The 21,234-nt window shown below is 39.7% G+C and overlaps 3 protein-coding genes across 3 annotated transcripts; 1 reads left to right on the forward strand and 2 right to left on the reverse strand.

Annotated features, from left to right (window-relative positions):
- Positions 1-1,329: 1,329 nt before the first annotated feature.
- Positions 1,330-8,563, reverse strand: LOC110842660 (tubulin monoglycylase TTLL3). Its single transcript, XM_022088441.2, has 18 exons — positions 8,345-8,563; positions 7,484-8,277; positions 7,265-7,391; positions 5,233-5,363; positions 5,097-5,132; positions 4,708-5,023; positions 4,552-4,643; positions 4,308-4,492; positions 4,129-4,248; positions 3,946-4,056; positions 3,564-3,874; positions 3,418-3,483; positions 3,264-3,351; positions 2,851-3,191; positions 2,687-2,778; positions 2,377-2,599; positions 2,005-2,231; positions 1,330-1,856 (listed from the first exon to the last, which is right to left on the reverse strand). The coding sequence occupies exons 2-17, from the start codon at positions 8,237-8,239 to the stop codon at positions 2,128-2,130; spliced, it is 3,099 nt and encodes a 1,032-aa protein (XP_021944133.2). The 5' UTR covers positions 8,240-8,277; positions 8,345-8,563; the 3' UTR covers positions 1,330-1,856; positions 2,005-2,127.
- Positions 8,564-8,754: 191 nt separating this feature from the next.
- On the reverse strand, positions 8,755-15,386 carry LOC110843022 (mucin-5AC). The gene is made up of 9 exons (XM_022088925.2): positions 13,873-15,386; positions 13,602-13,761; positions 13,277-13,512; positions 13,064-13,191; positions 10,894-12,976; positions 10,723-10,805; positions 10,352-10,641; positions 10,135-10,257; positions 8,755-10,037 (listed from the first exon to the last, which is right to left on the reverse strand). Exons 1-9 carry the CDS (start codon positions 14,517-14,519, stop codon positions 9,888-9,890), a joined length of 3,900 nt encoding a protein of 1,299 aa, XP_021944617.1. The 5' UTR covers positions 14,520-15,386; the 3' UTR covers positions 8,755-9,887.
- Positions 15,387-17,736: 2,350 nt separating this feature from the next.
- On the forward strand, positions 17,737-21,112 carry LOC110844804 (DEAD-box ATP-dependent RNA helicase 13). The gene is made up of 10 exons (XM_022091094.2): positions 17,737-18,234; positions 18,315-18,668; positions 18,744-18,967; positions 19,050-19,125; positions 19,263-19,420; positions 19,480-19,625; positions 19,733-20,363; positions 20,430-20,547; positions 20,630-20,837; positions 20,922-21,112. Exons 1-10 carry the CDS (start codon positions 18,078-18,080, stop codon positions 21,034-21,036), a joined length of 2,187 nt encoding a protein of 728 aa, XP_021946786.1. The 5' UTR covers positions 17,737-18,077; the 3' UTR covers positions 21,037-21,112.
- The last annotated feature ends 122 nt before the right edge of the window (positions 21,113-21,234 follow it).

Raw genomic sequence — 21,234 nt, forward strand, 5'->3', positions numbered from 1 at the left:
CATGTTTAGCTGCAAATTAACGTGTAATTTTTCCTCTGCATTTGATATAACCAACTTCTATCGGAATTACGAATTGAACACTTTCTAAATTATGTTCAAAAGCCACTGAAAATTTCATGCTGATCACCATTCCGCAAAAAAGTGAGTCAAATACTTGTCATTTTTTGCGAATTAAGAAAATATGTAAAATTTCCTAAAATTTGATTTTTATTGTTTTTCAAAAAAAGTTTAAAAAGTCAGGCTCCTTTTATAGACCAAGCAAAAAAGTTCATAAAATCAAATTTTTTCTTCTTATAGCAACATATGACTAAATTTAAAAACACCGAAAGGATTTTTCATGAATTACTCTGCTGGAATTTTACGAATGTTCCAAAATGGATTGCTACATTTATTGGTAGAGATTACAAAAAACTTTGTAATCAAACAAACTTCGAAATTTGAATCGTGAGACATATCCAATAACTTTCTCATACCTTCTTTAGACTCATAGTGCTCACCTAGATGACATTGAGCTTGCTTCAAAACTGACATTTTGTTACTTTTCATGAAAAAACATGAAATTCAATTTTGGAATACATATTTAGCCAAATTTTATTGGGAAAAAGGGTTCTCTTTGAAAACTTTTTTATTGTGCATAAACTAAGTTTTAAATTTTATTGGATTTAAATAAAACTAAAAATGAAATTTCAAATTCGCAAAAAATAGGAAAATATTTGCATCACATATTTCATGTCTTGGTGAGTTGAGTATAATTATAGATGTTTGGGTATTTCATGTTTATTTCCACATTCCGAAAGCGTTAGGTTATTTTTAAAGCAATTGAATAATCACGATTGATACAGCTCTCTCCTAATATTGTGCGAAGTTTGGTTTCTCACCTTATCTTGTATCACAAAGTTGCTTTAAGTTGCACAAAATTATCTATCAATTAAGACTGAAAGAAAATTTGGACCGAAATCGAGGTGAGACAGTAAGCGTTCCCATGCTTATTAAACCATTGATGTTTGACAGCGAGTTTTGTTCGTTGTAGAATGTCTAAAAATTTCAAGTCTCCAATTTGGAATTTCAAAATATGCAACTTTGAAAATTACAGATACAGTTAATTCTAACAATACAAATTTTGAGTTTTTTGAAGTCACGTCAAAGCTTAACAAATCTAACATAATTGATCCAATTGCTCTGATTATCTCTGACTACACACTCATAATCAAATTCTAATCACATGCTGATGAAATTAAGATCTTAATATAGCCAAGGAGAGTGAGTATTGAGTCATTTAACCATTGCAAAAAATACTCAAGAATTAGAACAATTGCTCACATACAAAAATATTAGCTCAATATTTAATTTTTCGAAGATTTTTCAGCGCATTCTTTTCTAAAATCGTCAAAATACAAGAGGTCGATTATATCTAGTGTAAAGCAAGCGACGTGGCCCGGGGCCCGGGCCTGGTATTTGCTACCACCATATACCACGGTTGGTACGGTACTGCTTTCGGTGACCAGATTAATTATGTGGTAGCGATAATAATGAAGAAATAATAATAAGTACATACACTATGCTACATTTGACATTGTATGATTGCATGAATTCACATGCATTTTGAAAAATATGTAAATGTAGATTACACAAGTTTAAGATTAATTTTACTCACGGGGAAAGTAGGCAGTGATGATTTCCTCGTTGCTGAACTCGAAGGTCTCAAGGCTATCCGATGGCAGGGAAATTTATTCCCCCCACGGCCACGTACCCCCTTGTTGGAAGTCGCAGGTCTTAACTTACAATTAGCTAGGGAGGGTCGACGAAACGGGGTAGACCTAGATTTTAAGGTGCCGTTGTCACCACTACTACAAGACCTGGAAGGGGAGAGTAAAAGCGATGCAGGGTTAAGGATGGAGGTAGGAGTAAAATTAGATTCATCCGAATCGTCCGAAGAATCAGACTGCGAGGTGGACGAAGGAAATCCCAAATTATTATTCAAAATGTCTTGAAAGTGAAAGTTACCCTCGAGTTTTAGGTCTATGAGGAGATGATCAGGCTTGTTTAAAGGAGTGGATAGGTCGGCATTGTTGGTGGATAAGTCTAGACTGGTGGCTGTGTCAGGATTCAAGGGGGATGGGTCAGAGGTCATGGATATCGGGCCCTGATGGCATTCGGAGATTGTCTCAAACTTTTCTTTGACCTCCTCTTGCCCGGAGACGATGACATCCGCTTCTGAGCTATCGATCCAGCTGTCGGAGGGGGAGGAGGAGGGAATAATTAGGTCTGAACTACTACTAGTACTATCTAACAGAACTGGGTCATTATTCGTCGTGGTAACATCATCATAATAATTATCACTATTTTGACCATTGTCTATCGGTGTTACACTCTTACCATACTTATTACTAGCTGCATTAACCGCTAGTCGAACTTCCTCCAAAGTTTTCGCCGTTTCTGGTCTAGGAAGGTATGGATTTCCTGCAGCGATTATGCTGGGTCGTCTCAAATTTGGACCAAACGTTCCTGGACGAAGTTTATTCGGACTCGAGGTACCAGCAGCGTCTGACGTCTCGATCCCGTGCTTCTCTTCGTCGGAGATTTCCTTCCCGATTCGGACCTGTGAAAAATATCGTAATTATTCCGATTATCCTACAAATGTATATTTTGAAGTATCAAAATTTAAGCAAATTTTAAAATTATGCACCAAGTTTGCAAAGGTGCTGCTGTTCTCTTCGAAATACTTCGACAAGTGCGACAACGTTCCTTCTGGGCCTTCTTTTATAGCTTTACTGACAGCTGAAATTAGCGCATAATTTTCATACAAATTAATTCAATCTGTAATATTTATAAGATAAGAATACTACTTACTCGGTTTCGGATAAACTTTCTTCATCCCAGGAATGATTTCATTCATCTCAGTCGCTCCCCCCATGTCCTGTTTCACCTTACTCAACGCCCTCATCTTGGAGAGCAGTGTCCCGGTCAGACTCCGGTCAGCCGTTTCCCCCGCGACAGCAGCCAAAGTCTGGGCCTGCGTGTTGGTCACGTAGCCTTGAAAGAGCTGGGTGTTCTTCATCCTCAGTTTTTGGAGGAGATCGGAGAAAGTGAGGTTCTCCTGGGGGCTGATCACATTGGGTGGACTTTTCCCCAAGACGCTGTTCGTGATGAAAGATGTTCTCCGAATTTGGGAACTCTTGGTGCTGAGTGTCCTATCAAATTAATTAATTCATTAATAGCGACTAGGGTGATGTCATGACCTTCATGATTTAAGTGAAGCTAACCCTGGCCAGTCGATATCTCGGGTCAACTTTTTCCCATGAATGACAAGATCATGTCCCGTAAACTGTTGGACTGTGACAGCACTGAGAGCTGTGGAATAATTTATTTAAAGTACATTAAATAATTAACCTCAATTGTATTAATATTACAACTTACGTTGACGATACACCATTTCAAACATTCCAGTGTCGGCGTTCCGATTTAGACGACGATCAACAACAACTGCAATTTAACAAGCAAATTGAATACTAAATATGCGCATACTCCAACTTACATGGCGTATAACAAGTATTTTAACTCACCTTTGATCGTATCTTCTAAACACTGGGCACACATTCTGGCCGTGATGCTCGTCGTGGAGGCCATACAAGGGCACGAGTTGATCTCGATGAGCCAAGGAGTGAAATCTTCAGAGAGCATGAAATCCGCTCCGTATAGTTCGAAACAACCTTTTCGAGATTCAATGGTTTCCTGCGATGCCAGCAGAACGCCGATGATTGCTTGTTTCATTCCAGCGTAAATCTTGGTCCACTGATCCATTTTCCCAATCGTTTTCAGGTAAGCTTGGAAAGTGTAGTTATCCCACATGTTCTCGTCCGGAAGTGCAGCGTCTCTGTGACACGAATGTAGAATTTTAAGCACGAAATACAATTGCATAGTATTGGAAATCTATAAATATTCCACCTCGATTCCGCATTCTGATAGCGACACTGGATCGCGTTATTGCAGAGATGGATACTCTCATGAAAATCCTCGAGCACGAATGGTTTCGTACAAAACCGGATGTAGCTTTCCCTGAAGATTTTGAATAATTAGTGATAATTTAGTTTTTAACACATTTTTTTTCGAAAATGATTAAAAACTCACTTGTAAAACCACACGGTTAACGGGGTCCAGTCCGTGATAACAAACCACTGCCGGATGTCGAACTTTGTCTTGTAGACGAGCATGGGTCGCTCCATGTATTTTTGGACAACCCAGTTTGCTCTGAAATTTTATACATATATAACATTATTATTATTCCAAAATTATGAATTATTACTTACTCTCGTGAGTTCCCGTGGTTCAAAAGGTCCAAGACTTTTTCGAGCGAATTCATAATTACGATTCCCTTTCCTCGAGACCTCGCACCCGGTTTGCAAATCCACATGTTATACACACCGTCCAGATCGGCTTGCGGCCAGTATTGTGCGATCCGCTGGAGCGTCTTTTTCGCAATGTCGTACTTCATCTGGTCAAAAGTACGTTTTATGATGTCATTATCATCTAAAAATAATACTACAAATTTACCTTGACACCCTCCAAACTCTCGAACCGGATCTTCTTCTTTTCATGTACAACCATGACGTACTGATGAATAAAGGCTTCCCAATGTTGTGACACTGCACCAAAAAAGAGTATCTAAAGTGAACCCGACCAAAGAAATACAAAAAACTGAGAATTTACTGAAATTTGGGGGGAGAAGCCAATCAATGTCTTCATGACGCCTCATTCTGATGTAGTTGCCCAACTGACGAGACGCAAAGTCGATGGAGAGTGGGGTGATTCTACTTTGAGGATCAATCAACCAGGCTGCTCCTTTGGACTCGTAGTTTTCAACAAAGTATCGACAATAACTCATGCAGGCAGTGAGGCGATAGTCGTCTTGAAAGGCAGCCCTTTCGTCGTCCATGCACAAACGGTAGCATCTGGGGAAGAAGGTTTCAGAAAATCCGGCCTCGCTGAACCAGTGGATTTGTTGGAGACAAGCGGACAACCCGACCTAGAAAAAGGGAACAAAAAGTTGCGAATTTATTGGAAAATTTGACCATATTTTATCAAGATATTCAATTGACCTTTGTGGTAAACCAGGCTTTAGGGTATCGGTTGATCTAAATTAGAGGAAAATAGTATCATAAAATAAAAAAATTCCAAAAATTTCTGAAAATATTTATGTATCTTCAAAGAGGACGAAAGAAGATCGAAACGCACCATTTGATCCTTTCCCATACTTTTCCAATCGATGTTATCACGGCGTATGACCCAAATAAAATCTGGGGGATAATCTCGCAAATTTCTCGCAATCCAGGCCGCATCGGATTCATCATCAGTTCCACTTGGTTCTAAAACATGAAAGAAAATCGTTCATAATAATCAGAAGAATGTAATGTGAAAGTTGTGTAAATATTTGGACGCGTTGTCTTTTTTTCACCTGCAAATACACAGGCGATCCTTAACATTGACAAGTTTTAGCAAGCTACTTATGTATATGTCACAAAATTCATGTCTGACTTGTTAATAAGTACACAAATTTCCCAGGAATGTCGTGAATATTTATTTACAAACAAAAGCGCAAATTGTCTAAAAGCATATGCGAAATGCGTGCGTGCCATGGGGCAATTTCCAGCTAATGATGTATTCATCCCGTCATTAGAAATTGGGTGCGTTTGTCTTTATGAATGCGTGTCGCAGCAAAATATGAACAACAGAAATTATGCTTTTGTGTGTATATAAGTACGGCTACACAAGTTCAACAGGTAAGAAAACTCGTCAAAGCAACAGTAGCAGTATGTATGATAATGTCTGAAACGACCCACGTTCCGGAAATATGGGAACATATCCTTAATACCTTCAATAGAATATCATTCGAGACATTTACCCGTGCCCCATATTTTCACTTCCGGCTAATTCCTGAATCTCATTCCTATCTACTGATCGATCTATCAAGAGCAATAAGAAAATTGAGGGCAACGATGTAGCCTAGATTCATAAGATGAGTCTATTTTTTCTTCAACTTTTGCATATGTATACATAGTTTGGTGAAAGTTTAGGAAAGCCAGTCTCACTTTTCCCGTTAACCAACCTTTTAATAATGTACGTCCCCACGTGTAAATTACGATACAACGACGGAAACTAAGCATTAATCGAACTACCACCACAGCACAGGTGACAGGTAGTCGGTGGAATAAACATACAAATGTCTGTCTATGCTAACCACAACCAAATCAAGAGAAAGAGACAATAGATCATGAACTGGGTCGCATATTCCAATTTTACTTACACAACACATGAGACGAACGAATGAAGAATTCCTCTTTAGAAATGTCCACATTCTTCCCTCAAATAAAATCGCCCCGTTCCATGCAATTCGTCCTGGCTTGATTAATAAGAAGAAAACAGAATAAAAATGTTTTTACTCTTCGTTCCGTTCTCTGATTTGAAATATGATACGCACATTTGAAAGAATAATGGATACGGGATGAATAATGGACAGCGAAAAAATCCTACATGGACAGAGTTTTGTGACGGAACGAAAGAAGAACAGGAAAGTACCAGTCACAGAAATACCCGAATTGCGTGTGACCTGATTTCTCGCCTCACAACCAACCAACCAACCAATGACTATTAACATTAACTCACAAAAACCAAATACATACCAATAGTAGTAGGAAAGAAGAAAACCCGATTTCATGGTCACCACCTGAACCCTATTGTGCGAAGAAAGGATGAATGTTCGTTCAGGCTGGTGAAAGTTGGAGTAAGCGTCCAATCCAACAAAGTCCTACGTGCACATGCCAAAAAAACCGACTGTTTATAACCACCCTCGCATTCATCCACTTTTTTTCACAAACTTCCTGCTTTATTATTATCTCATTTTTTCTTTCGTGTTTTTTTTCATGAATTGGAGCATAGAGAAAGCAGCAAATTGTGTAAGCAACCAAGTCATCAAGCAAGAGAAAGTGAATCGACCAACGTACCAAACCTCAACTCGGAAAGAAACAGAAATGACCACGGGATTTCATTCTTATTGGTGTGACCACATGTCGTGAGAACATTCCACTTTTTCCCATTCTTTGCGGAATCACGGGTAATATTTTAGGCCATAAAATATACAGATGTACGTACGAAATAAATTATTCAGAAAAATGTGCAAATAACTCCGTATGTTTTTGCACATGAATTAAATAAGATGTGCCAATTCCAACCATGATTAGCACTAATTAACGAGAGAATTGGAGCGTACCAGGTCGAAAGGGCACACTCGCTGACCGGATGACATTGATGGGACCCGTTTTCTCCACCCAGCCTCGCTTCTTTAACGCATTCTTGATCGCGGGGTACACTCCAACGCAGGAAAAGACCTTGTGCTCCTAACAATAATTAACAGAACAATTAATTATAATCATCCTAAATAAGTATGTGTGTAAAGGGCACAGCAATTATCGTGTCATTCATAACTCACAGCAATAGCTTTCTCCACGAACGCTCTCATATTCTTACTCCTGTCCAACCCCATCACAGATTTCGCCATGTTGGGCTGCTTCACGATAACTGGATTTGGATTTGTAGGATTCAACGGCTTGGGAAACGTTCTCGGATCAATGTTGGGAAACTGGTTGGGATTATTTCTCGTTTTTGCCGATGTCGCAAGTGTCGTTGCGCGGACTGTGTTTGCAACCGGGGCGACGACACTGGTCTGAATGTGACCTCCGTGAGTTGTACTTGTCACCTGCTGCTGTGATATCGGAACTGGCGGCGGTGGCGATGACGAAGATGACGCATTGTTCGCCGAAACTAGAGAAATCGCACCCGTCGCGGCTGCAACATTTGCACTCATCTGTGCCAATACGGCGGCCGCATGCATTTGTGCAGTCGTTCCAAGCGTGGACGAAGGTTTCATTCCAATCCCATAACTTCCGGGGGGAAGAGTTTGATGGGCTTGGACTTTGTTGGCGGAGAGAAGCAGGCTCTGAAATTTGTCCCGGGCAAGTTTCGACCGTTCTTGCGGTGTCAAGGAGCGATTTGCAGTGGGAGACTTGCTACGACTCCCGGAAGTGGGGACCGTTGCAGTGATGTTGTTATTATTTGGGGTGGATGGAGGATGGGGAACGTTGTTGTTGCCAGAGACATGACTGGCCATGGAGGAGAGGGAGGAGCCCTTCTGAGATTTTGGCGACTTTGGTCGAGACTGAGGTTGTCCTTCCTTCTTAAGGTCCATGATGAGGATGATGATTTGTATTGGGGTCTAACTAAGCTCTGTGTATATATTTCACGTTAGTTTTACTACTTAAAACATTTTCATACAATTAACTATTCCACGAACCGTTATTTTTTCCAGTGTTGAAATTTGCAGAAATTTTGAAACCCCTCTGTCTGATCAGGATAATCTTGTCTTAGTGCCAATTAAGTCCGAATTGTGAAAAGTATATGTGTGTATGTACAAGAATTTAGAATTTTGGGTGAGAGTGAGCTACACGATGTTGCAGTCGAGCTCTTTTCTCTCTCTACTCTTCCAGACTGAGGTGAAAGTGATGAATTTCTCAGAGTTTATATTTCATGCTCGAACACAAGTTTCGTTTGGGTTTATCCTGGTGAAAGTTGTCATGCCAAACAAGTCCTGGGAAAAATAGGAATGGGGAAACGCGCAAGCATTTTTTGCATGCAAATATTCTGCATGCATGCGACTCACTGTAAATTAGAGCCTGAAATGAATCCTTCCTTCCTGCTATTGAGTTATTTAAGTACAAAATAATTCTTCATTTATTAACTCTTGCAAAGAGGTCATAATAATAATTAATTGTTCATGATTTAAAAACCTTAACTATTATTATCCACTCCTTCCTATATCTAATACTTGTCCTTTATTAGTGAACAAGTCCTTAATGACGATGCTTTTCATCTGTCTAAAACTGACTAACTAAATTAACCTATAAAGTTTTGACGTTTTTTTAAATTTCAGAAAGTTAAAGTTAAAATTTCTTAGACTTAAACTTACACGAAATTGTTGTTGTTGTTATAAAAAAATTAATTTGTAGCTTGTTGACGTATAGTATAGCATTTAATGCATATATTGTACATTTGAAATCCAAAAGTCCAGTCAAACGATAGAATATAACGTTGTTGTTGATAAGGTGTGGTTGGTAGTAGTCATTTTTCATTTATGCAAATGTATTGCATATTTATAATAACATTTAATAGGAAGGACAAGTCCTGGTAGGTATTTAGTAGTAGTAGAGAATCCCTGTTTTTGCATATATTTGGTTTGCACACTGTCAGTTTATTCAGACACTAGATAATTGTTACAAGCTAGTTTTACATATTACATATAATATAGATATAATTAAGTCAATTAAAAATATTATGATGGAAAAACACCGTCTTATTTAATGGTAGTAGTACTTTTGTTGTGGCGTGTCATTGTAAAACTAGATTTTTGAAACGCTATTATTTATATTCATCTCAATAGCTTTGAGTGCACGTTATGTCTGCTGTCTTTTCTACGTCTCAATGAATGCAAGTATTGAATTTCATGTGAGAAGTCAAGATGATAATTTTAGTAGTAACAAATACTAAGATAATAACTAGTAATAATTATAAAAAACACATTCAAATCACGGTGAATCGATAAGATCAATGAAATATATAGTATCTATACACGATTGCTGGACATTCAGTATCTACCTAACGTTAGTAGTGTTCCCAGGCGTTACCCAGATACTAAATTTCAAGCAATCGTGGTGTTGTTGCTTTGGGAGATAAATACTTGTTGTCTCGTCTCAAACATTGTCAATCATATAAATTGTCACGGGATGTCATCCCCAATTCTGAGGAGACGAGGGCTTGTCATCCTTGATTATTAGATAAGGCTACAACACTCTCTTCTTTGCCATAGGTCGTTTACAAGAGTGTTTTGTTATTACTTCCGTCACGGTAACCTTATGGTCTAAGATCTTAACTGCTAATGCTTTCGAGTCGGACATTTGATCACGAATCACTTTACACCTTTGAATATTCCCCTGCAACAGAATAATCATCAACCAATCAATATTGATAATTAATTTGAGTTTTTTGAGGAAATAGAAACAAAAAATATTATTAGCTAGCTTGGCTTACCTTGAGCAGTTCCATAACAATATTGAGATCTCGGTCACCACGGCTAGGTCCTACTCCTACTTTATTTTCTAATCTATTGAGAAGGTTGGAACAATCGTCTACGACACCATTTTCATTATCAACCTGTAATTAAAGGAATTGAGTAAAAATTTGTATAGAAAATTTACATTACAAGCAGGTAAATATTTCAAGCAATTTCATTTCAATAGATACTTACAAGCTCCTGCATTTGATTAGTCATAAGTTTCACTCTCCAGCCACCCACTTTCTCTAAAATATTCTTTTGATTGGCTAGCTCGGAAATTGTAGGCCGCTTTTCATCCCTCGCCTTGACATCACAGTATCTTTGAAAATGCGTTGTGAGAGGTTTAGGAGGAAAACAGTTGCTCTGCACAAGGGACATGTGAGGTCTTTTCACATAATAGACAATTCGTGGTGGAGGAGGTTCTTCGGGGATGGGGTCCACCGGTACTTTTTCTTTTTCCGTTATCCCCTCAGTAAAATCCACTAATTAGATCAAATCGACAATTAGTAACTGCACCATTCATGCTAAATATATATATATTTGTGATGTATAGGTGAACTTACTCAGGTCTCCCTTCCGGAATCGTTTTCCCTTTCCTTGATAGTAAATTTCAGGAGACGCAGCTTCCAACAAGTCACTTGATGTTCTGGAAGGAAACACATATTTATAAAATACAGGTTTTAGAAATTTACATTTAACTCCTAACTAGAAAAATTTTAGTTAATTTAACTTACAGTTGTTGCTTTCTAGGTTTTTTCCTCGGACTGACTGCATCCAAGTCTTTGTCTTTATTCTTAAGGCGTTCCACATCCTTGTTGGCTCCTTTGGCTCCCACAGACGTGGACGAACTTCGAGACCTGGGCTGATTAGTGGTTCGTAAGACCCCATTCTGATTTTGATTCTGTGATGATGACGACGACGAAGATGTCGGTATGGTTGTACTACTATTACCGCCACCCACACCACTACCAATATTGGCTAAGCTTATACTTAGTCCACCAGCAGTCAAACCACCAATAGTCGATGTCGTGGAAGTCGTTGTTGTACTACTACTATTTTTTCCACCACCACCACTTAATATAGAATTAGTTAAGAGGGAGGACCCAAGTCCTAGAAAGGCTGATGCTGAAATTTCCGAAGAGTGAGGTAAACTCATGGTACTTAGATTGAGGTCTGCACCACCACCACCACCAATGCCACCCGTTAATTGTTGTTGAAGTTGGAGTTCTGCCGTTTCTGACGTTGTGGAAATTGTTGAGGATCCCGAACTTGAGTTCGAACTGACCGATTGCCACGAAGATTCTTCTGTTGGAGGTTGGAACTCTTTCTTTAAAATGCTCACTCCTGTCCCTGTCGTAGCACCACCACCACCCCCTGAGCTAGTTATACTTGTACTTGTACTACCACTTAACCCGCTTGAAAACTTATCTAATAGGGAGGAGTTCTCTTTGTTACTACTTGACGTAAAATTGGTAGAGTTTGACGTGGAGAAGTTGAGTTGGAGGGACAAATTTCTTTGGGCACGAGACGCACTGGTATGACCGTGGTGATCGCCACCAAGTTCACGTTTTCTTAATATGCTTGGTCTCGGACTGTGCGTAGCTTTGGTACTATTATTATTGTTACTCGAAGTAGAAGAAGTTGGGGGATTATTATGATTTGGAGACTGAGCCGGTGGGGCGGTAGTAGTTGTGGTTGCCGTCGATGAGGATGTAAAGGTACTACTTGTAGAAGAAGACGTCATTGTCGAGGGTAGTATAGAAGTCGCCGAGGTGATGATATTTGGAGTTGAGGAGGAGGAGGAAATGATACTGGATGTTGAACTAGATCCGGTTGATGATGATGAGGTACCCGAGGTTGAGGAAATCGTGGTAGTGGTGACGGTCAAGACAGAGCCGAGACTACTGCTACTCGTCGTCACTCCGAGGATTGACTGGGATATCACGTGAGCAGGGATTGGAATAGGGATACTGGTGGAGGATGGTGTCACCGTCACCGAGTGGGGATTAAATTGTGCCAGTATTTGATGGGGAAGATGATTATGAGATGATGGCGGCGTGGAAGAAGATGAAGACGTGGCACTTGTAGTACTAGTAGCTATAATTGTTGTAGAACTATTATTGTTAGGATTGACGATATTATTATGAGTATTTCCTGCTGCATGGTGATGTCCCAAATGGGCAAGGTTTGTTAAATGCTGGGTTAACGGTATTGTGACAGTGTTGCCGGTGGTGGTTGTTGCTGCTGCCGTGATGATCATACTTCCAGGAGGGAGGGATTTCGGGTCAATCTTTTTCTCCAGGGTAATAGGCCTTGATTGATGGGGAAGGATGTTCATTTGGAAGTTCTTATCGACAAAATAGCTTGGTGCGATTCCTCCTGTAACAAGGTTGGAAGGAGGAAGTCCGCCGCCACTAGAAGGATTTTGTCCTGTATGGACATTGATGGTGGGGGTGGTCGTATGGAGCAAGACGTGTTGGGGGTGATGGTGAGCCCCTACCGACGAAGACGCCGCCACGACGACACAGGGTGGATTGGGAGCATTGCTTGAATTTGTGGATATCGTGGACAAATTCACATTCACAGTACTCACTGACACGGCACTGCCTGAGGAGAACATGTTGTCCATTACCATGCTACTTCCATCCCTCCCAACAGGGTATACTTTGGTGATTGGAAGAGTTGTCGCCGTTGTCGTCGTCGTATTGTTGGCAGTCAGGGAGGAAGGAGTCACTATCAGACTTGGAGTAAGCCCTGCTGCTGCTTGTCTCGAAGACACAGCGACGACGGGGGAACTATTGTTGGGGGCTAGAGTTGCTAGAGAAAATAAATATGCTCCTTGTAAATGAATCCCTGAATTACGTAAAAAAAGAGTTACCCTTAATGTCACTTATATATACTTACCATTGGTAGACAAGGTGAGGCAAACCGTGCTAAGCTTCGGAATTGATGCTCCAATAGCATTCTTATTTGTAGCATTCACAAACTGAATCGGTGCATTATGATCATGCTGAGTTATCACTTTGTGAACCCTGTACCATCATATCCATAATTAATTGCATTTATGAATAATGTAAACAATCAAGTTATTTATAACTAGAGCGAAAGTAGCCTTACGGAGTAGACGTAAGAGTGCCTGACGACGACGACGACGGCGTGCTATTGGGAGGAGGTCGTGGCTGGATGGCCGCCGAAATGTTGGTAATATTTGTCGTCCTAATCGTAAAGGGTGGAAGTGGAAGGGTAAGTGACTGGCCGGAAGTGGCTCCACCTGGAAGGGGTCCCCTTATGTTGACGATGGGTGTGCCAATTTGCGGCTTTAGAATGGACCCCTTCCCATCCACCACTTGTAGCTGGTTAGTGAATAGCCACATTATGATTAATTTATAATTAACTCAATTAACTAATGGTTCGTTTTGCCAGTGTGGGATTATATTTATACCTGGGTGACGTGCTGCGGTATGTGTATCATTTTGCCATCAGCTGGACGAACCGGCCTGCCTCCGACAGCTATTGCTCTCGCAAATCCTTGAACACCGCTCGCTTGCAACCACGTCCCATTGTTCACCGGTGTGCCCGCCGCGAGGCGGAGATTTGTCAGGCTAGATAAACAAACGAGCAGAGTTAATTAATTAATTAATTGATCATATTTTTTTAATTTTCCAATCAACCAAATTGATAATTATCAAGTATTATTAATCCTTTTTCCTTACTTTGACGTGGGTAATGGCGTGACCGTGATGGAGGCTGGTTGTTGTCCCGGTCCGACGACAGCACCACCACCACCGGGACGTACGACATTGCCCACTCCGACCCTCGTAATCTGATAAGTTGGCATAATTCCCCCTTGCTGAGTATTTCCTACCGTTGTTGTCACCCCCCTTGCCGGGAGGATGGTTACATTCGTGCCGGCTGGTGTGGTTCGATTAACGCTAATTATTGGGCTACCACCGCCACCACCACCGGTCGTACTAATTAATCCCCCGGGTGATGACGTTACAGACGAAGAGGTATTATTGTTATTTGGTTTATTGGTAGATGAAGATAATGATGATGCAGACAGCGTGCTAAAGACGGGTCGCACAGGTCGTAGTTGGACGACAGAGGGGCCGCGCGGTGCCAAGTCCATAGATTGGCTTGATTTATTTGGAGTAGTGGTACGTTTAGTAGGAGAGGTGGACAATCTTATTAAATTGGATTTTTTCCTCTTCTTGTCTTTTTCTAGGTGGTGTTTAATATTGCCAGCGGTACCACTAGGAGTAGTAGCAGATAAAGGAGATGGTGAATTTATCGTCGTCGTGCGCCCAGAAGTCTTAGCAGCTGCTTCTATTATTCCTGATCCTGTCGATGAAGTCGACATCGGCCTACATCAAGTAACTTTTTGCACCACCCACCACACCACTCGACACTCTCCTCTGAGAATCAAAATATGACGGAAAGGGTACTTAATATTTCTGATTTCCGGGTCATTTTATTTAAAATTAGTAATAAAAAATTCTCATCCATCCATTCAAAAATGGGAAAAATTTCTCAAGTCATAAAATGTTGTCTTTTCTTTTCAAAATATTTTCAGAATATTAGTAACTAATATTCAATAACAACACTGCCTCGAAGCACCGTGCCGGATTCCAACAGAATGGAAACGTAGTCTCAAAACAAGATTGATTTTACCCTCCAACACAACGGTAGCCCTTCTTCTGCCTTCTCTTATTCCGTAATAACATTCTTATTATATCCCTTATGTCTCTTATTTAGTCAACCTTCGCAAAGCTGTAGCGCCATTGCTACTCGATATTTTTTATTGAAATTTCAACAAGTGATACAACTGGGTTTGGTTTAACTGAATATGTCTTCATTTTCAGAATCTGACCCCCCACTCCCCCTCGGCGAGGGGTTAACTAACTGAAGATTGGCGAAACTTTGTCAAACTGTGGGGTCCGTCCCAATGGATGGATTTCTCTGATTTTTGGACACCTCCCAGAGTCAAGACCTTAGACGAGGATCTGCCCTGTTTGGGGGGTGTGCGTGACCAAGGACCGTTCGGAAAGTGTGGCGAACGAGGAGCTGATGGAGAGTGATGTTGGCCATGGCATAAGTAGAACCAGTATGACTTTGGATTGGAGGAGAGAGAGAATAATAATGTAAATGTTGTCTTGTTTGGAGTGCGATGAAGGTAGAGAGAGAGAAGTTTTAGAAGTTGGTGGATTGGAGAAGTGAGCGAGTGAGTGAGATTCCGCTCTGGCGAGGCGAATGCGCAATGGGCCCTACCCCGCCAACCAACCCAACGACGACTCACTCTCGCCCCCCATCACTACCACCCTCTGACCCTCATTGGAAGCTGACCCAACTCTCGAGGACCGTAACCCATCAAATCGCAACCCCAACAAAGGAAAGAGGAATCCCAAAGAGTTTGTCATCAGTAAAAATATCATCAATGAATAATACGTCTTTTAATGGATGTTGTGCTAATTGCATCTTTATTTTTGGCGTTTCAGATACAACAGCGTAGGGCGTCACTGGTTTGATTTCAGTATGAAGATCAACACATCATTAAACGAATTATTACTAGTAATTAGTAAAAGAGGGAAATAGTTGGAAATTAGGTAGATATAGTTTGTGCTAGTAGGATTAAAGGTATCTCATGGTTTCCATGATTTGGGTTCAATGTGGCGTCAGTACCACGAGCGTGGCTTGGTACGCTTCTGATTGAACGGTGGATAAAGCAGGTTTTATGACTACAGGCTCTTGGATACCCAAATAGTATAACAGAGTAGTAGTGTCTCTCTATATATCTCTTCATTTACGCCACCAGGCTGCTGTTTCTCTGCTATTATGCGATATTATTATGGTTAGGTTAGAAAGAACAGCAGCGAACCAGCAAAGCAGTCTGGTCTCTTAAAAGAGTTTTAGTCTACACATACATACAACAAAATCCTTTTCTATATTGTTGTAACACAAGGTTCGGCTTGGCCATTCGGTTGAATTCGATGTGTGGAAGATCGATACTTAAAACTTGCTCGTATCAGTATCTCACTCACTCACTTGTTGTTAAAGAGTTCCTTTTAAACGGGTAGGTTAGCTCTGCTGTAGCTCGCTGCAAATGCAATCCGGCTTAAAGAAACAGAAATTCATGTGTGTTCTGTTATGCGACGGCATGACATGACACATTGCTTGGCATCATCATCTTATAATAATAGTTGTTGAATCTCACAAGCCGTGTATGTATTTGGTCTGGCGTACATATATCGCCAATTATACGAAAACCTGCCTACTTTACGCGATACGGCGACGACAACAAAAAATGCTGCTGTTGCTGCGGACTTTCGTTTTACACATGCATTTTGTATGTAGTCGTAGGCTAGCAGAGGATTTGTATCGGTGGATGTAGTTAGTTAGTTAATACATGTGGTTTATAAAAGGTGCTTAGCACGTACTCACTATCTATTATATTCTGATGATGATGATAGGACGTTATTACATATTACTTACTACTACTGACTGACGACTATCTAATAAGTTTGTGGCAGATAGAGCGAAGAATGTGAATACAAAGTATTATAGCACCCATAGTAGAGAGGAGGACAGGAATAATACTATGCAGTAGTAGTAGTGCGGCTGATAAAGAATCAAGAGTTGTTTTTTACTACATACAAAATACAACATTCTCTGTTCTGCTGCTCGCTGTTCTATTATTATTATTACTATTGGCCAGTTAACTTTCAGCGACTGCGACTTACTACTCTAAACGAATTCAATACCACTTTTCGTTTCTTGTTGCTCAGTTTTCACTTCAGCCTCGATCTGCACTACTATTATCTCCATTTCCTTCATTTCATTACGTCAACCACCAAAAGTCTTTAACCAATTCAAGTGTTCTGATTAGTAGAAGAAGACTCAACACCTTGTATCAATGTCCGTCGATGTCTCGTGCCGACCATAGATCTGCGTGCCATTGACTCGCACCAATTTCTGATTGTTAAAGAAATCTTTAAAGTTTAAAATTAAGGTGCAATGTAACGACATGATCATTGTATTTTTACGTGATGTGTCAAAGTGTTTTTACTTTGTGCAGTACATATTATGGAACTCCCTTTATCCCATTTATTGTGTATTTTTTTGCCTTCCAGGAAAATGACCAACAGGATAATTGCAATATATATATATGCAACCTTTAGTCAAATCCAGCATGATGACAATGAATGACTCTCTCAAAGACCTTCAGAAATGGATGATATGATGATGATGCTTATGAAAAGTGCCCACGAATTTACACACCACCACAAATTATTTCATACCTTCATATCCACCAAGCCAACCAACTCTACATATGTCATAACATATTGGCATTTTGGCAAAACAACGACCTCCAAATTTGCATTGGCTGCCTGATCTGCTTAATTTCTGTTTGTGTTATCTGTCATCTTATCTACCATATTCTGACTACTCGGCTCTTCCCTCTAGTTTGGCATGCGAATTCTGGTTGTTTGATTAGCTTGGGTTGGGATTCTCCGCATATTGAGTAATATGTAATACCTTACTTTGCACCATGCACTAGGTTGGGGTGAGATTAGCGATAATCGCACTTCAGCATAAAATGCAGTATTTAAATGCCACTTTAGGCTTCCATTTGCATTTCCTAATCTATCTTCATTAGTTGTTGGATAATATTTAATGTCACATTTTGTAAGAAGCGGTTGCAGATTTTGCATTTTTACAACGTTGACGCCGTTTACAAATTGTTTTGCATGAAGTAAATCTCAGAGAGAGATGCATTTAAGAATATTATGAGTTGGGGTGAAATGAGATGAAATTGTTGCGCGAAAGTTGAAACCTGCACATGTTTATTTCTTCAATCTGATCTCTCCTCTACCTGGATTTGGATAACAAGTAGTAAATTTGTGTTGTTTGTTTAAATAAAATGGGGATGAAACAAAAGAAAGGGAAACAGAAGAAGGGAAATTGGGACCAGGTTCCAATCGGAGAAGAGTTTCTTGCCCAGAAGGAAATGGAATCATTAATTTCGTTGGAAGTGCTCACAGACTATGAAATTGTTAAGAAACCGGACGGGTTAACTGGTACGTATTATTTGATGATTGGTTGATTATAAATTATTATACAAGCTGATGCTAAATATTTAATTGCTTACTTTTTGTAGAGATTGTTACTAATAAGGATAAGTTTAATAAGCGGAAATTCGTTGAAGACGAAGATGACAGTGAACCTGAGCAGGATAGTAACGACGACGAAGACATGGAAAAGGAGGAGGAAACCCCGAGAAAAAAGTCAAAGAACGGAAAGAAACAAAAGGCAGACAAGAAGAAAGTGAATGAACCAGTTAAAACGAGTAATAAAAAGTTGAAGCGTTCTTCAGAAAGTGACGCGTCGACGAGTAGCTGGGAGGTGAGTGAAAATCTGGGGGGCTGGGCGACGGAAACCTTGGGGGAGTCAACTAAATGGATTCACAACAGGGATGATGATGATGTAGGCGAGTCTCATGTAAAACCGAAAAGTAATTTCATTTCACCATCAATCTGCCATTCTAATTCAAAACATAAAGTAACTGATTATTATTCTGTTTTGTTAGAACAACTTGAAAAGAAGAAACAGGAGAATACATCACTTTTAAAGCAGAAACAACTAAAAAAGTCTGTAAAGTCCAACAAAAAGGATAGTAACGTACAGAAAAAGGAAGTGTCCGTTTCGTCCGATGTGGATGTTTCAATGAACGAATGGGTGAAAGCTGGAGTTCAAGATCCTATTCTACAATCACTAAAAGAAGCTGGGTTTTATAAGCCTACATTAATTCAGGCATGCTCAGATCTGTTTATATTATGGAGATAGAGATAGAATTATTATTTATTATGTATGCATATTATGTTGGTTTTGTTAGGCATCAACCTTGCCAGCGTCAGTCCTAGGCAAGAAGGACATCGTTGGGGCGGCTGAAACTGGAAGTGGGAAAACGCGTAAGTCGATATTAATATTGTTCATAAGCCGTTTATTGCGCTTGAAATTCATCTTTGAATGTTTTCATTGCTGAGCTTTTTATTCAGTAATTATTGATAATACACAGACACGCATTTAATCATTATTTTTTTCACAGTTGCCTTTGCAATTCCAATAATTCATGGGATTCTGCAATTCAGAGAAAGTAATAGTGACGACGATTCTCTCCAAGCTTTGATCCTCACACCAACGCGAGAACTGGCTGTGCAAATCAAAAAGCATTTCGATGTGGCTGCGAAATATGCAAGAATTAAGGTGCACTTAATTTAAGCTTGTGCATAAAGAATAGATTATAATAAAAATGTTTATTTTAGACCGTTGTGATTGTGGGTGGTCTCGCAACTGTGAAGCAGGAACGATTATTGAGAGCCAAGCCACAAGTTGTAATTGCAACTCCAGGCCGTTTGTGGGAGTTGGCGAAAGAAGGCGAGCCTCACTTGGCAAATCTTAATAAAATAAGGTCAGCATCCACTGTTTACCTACAATTTATAGCCTACAAATACAATACCGGAACATTAAGAAATGTATCTCTGAACTACCAATTAAATCGCTGATATAATATTGCAGGTATTTGGCTGTCGACGAAACAGATAGAATGGTTGAAAGGGGTCATTTCCAAGAACTTCAATCAATTCTTGGCCTTCTAAATTTGGATGAGACAGAAAAACTGAATCGTCAAAACTTTGTATTTTCGGCAACACTTGCGTTTACCCATGATCCTCCGAAACGGCTCCAACACAAGAACCACAAGAACAAACAAGAACCTAAAAAAATAACGGGAAAAGAAAAGCTTAAACAAATTATGGAAATGATTGGAATTCGAGAAAACCCCAAAATAGTGGATATCACGAGTACGAAAGGAACTTGCGAGACTCTACAAGAAATGCAGATCAATTGTCCTGCAAATAAGAAAGATTATTACATGTACTACTTCCTGGTCAAACACCCAGGACGGACCATTGTTTTCTGCAATAGCATCAACACTGTTAGACGATTAACAAATTTATTTTTCCTCCTCAAATGCGGTCAAGTGCTCCCACTCCATTCAGAAATGCACCAAAAAATGCGGCTAAAAAATTTAGAGAGATTTGCAGAAGATGAGAAGAGCGTTCTCATTGCCACTGACGTAGCCGCAAGGGGACTTGACATTTCTGATATTCAGCACGTTGTTCATTACGAAATACCGAAAACTGCAGAGGTGCCAATTATGATAATACTTTGGTAGCATGCAATTTTTAACACTAAATGGGGCATTTTATTTTAGAGCTACATTCATAGAAGTGGTCGCACTGCTCGTGCATTTAAGGGTGGAATTGCAATCGTGTTAGTAGAACCAAGTGAAATTGGGAAACTAAAAAATATATTTCAGTCGTTGGAGAGGGGTAAATTTTCACATTTTCACTTATAATATTCCCAAGATTTATGAAAATATTACTTCTTTCTTAATGTTCTTTAATTTTGTAGATCCAAACAAAATGTTGCCCCTCTTCAACATTGATGCCACAGTATTTCGGCAACTGAAGGCAAGAGTGGACGAAGCAGATAAAGTGGAAACGTTCGAACATCAAGTAAGAAAAAAGTTAGCAGATATGAATTGGATGGATAAGGCCAAAAAAGACATGGACATGGCCAGTTCAGATGATGACAATGACGACATGGATGACGATTCTGGGTAATTTGCTCAACATTAAAGTTTTTGTCATTTTGAAACACTTATTAACGAGAATAAAAATATTACGGGAATGTCATTGTATAGGAACGGAGAACGACGTCAAAGGAAAAATCTCCTCGAGGCCAAAAAGAAATTGGACGGATACAAGCGGACTTTAAACAAACTGTTAGATGATAACTCATTTATGACAAGATTATGATAAAAATTCCAACCAATTAACGTTATCATAGTACCGTTGAATAAATCCGCATTGACCCTAAAATTTGTTCACTTAACATCATGCATTGTAATATGATGACTTTTGCTAAGTAAAATTGTAATTATAATTAATTACAATTTGCAGTGGAAACTCATTTCCAAATTTTATTTCATTGGAGGGATTTTAAGCAGCACATAT

Source organism: Folsomia candida, unplaced genomic scaffold (genome assembly GCF_002217175.1).
Source record: "Folsomia candida strain VU population unplaced genomic scaffold, ASM221717v1 Fcan01_Sc002, whole genome shotgun sequence".
Classification (NCBI taxonomy): domain Eukaryota; kingdom Metazoa; phylum Arthropoda; class Collembola; order Entomobryomorpha; family Isotomidae; genus Folsomia; species Folsomia candida.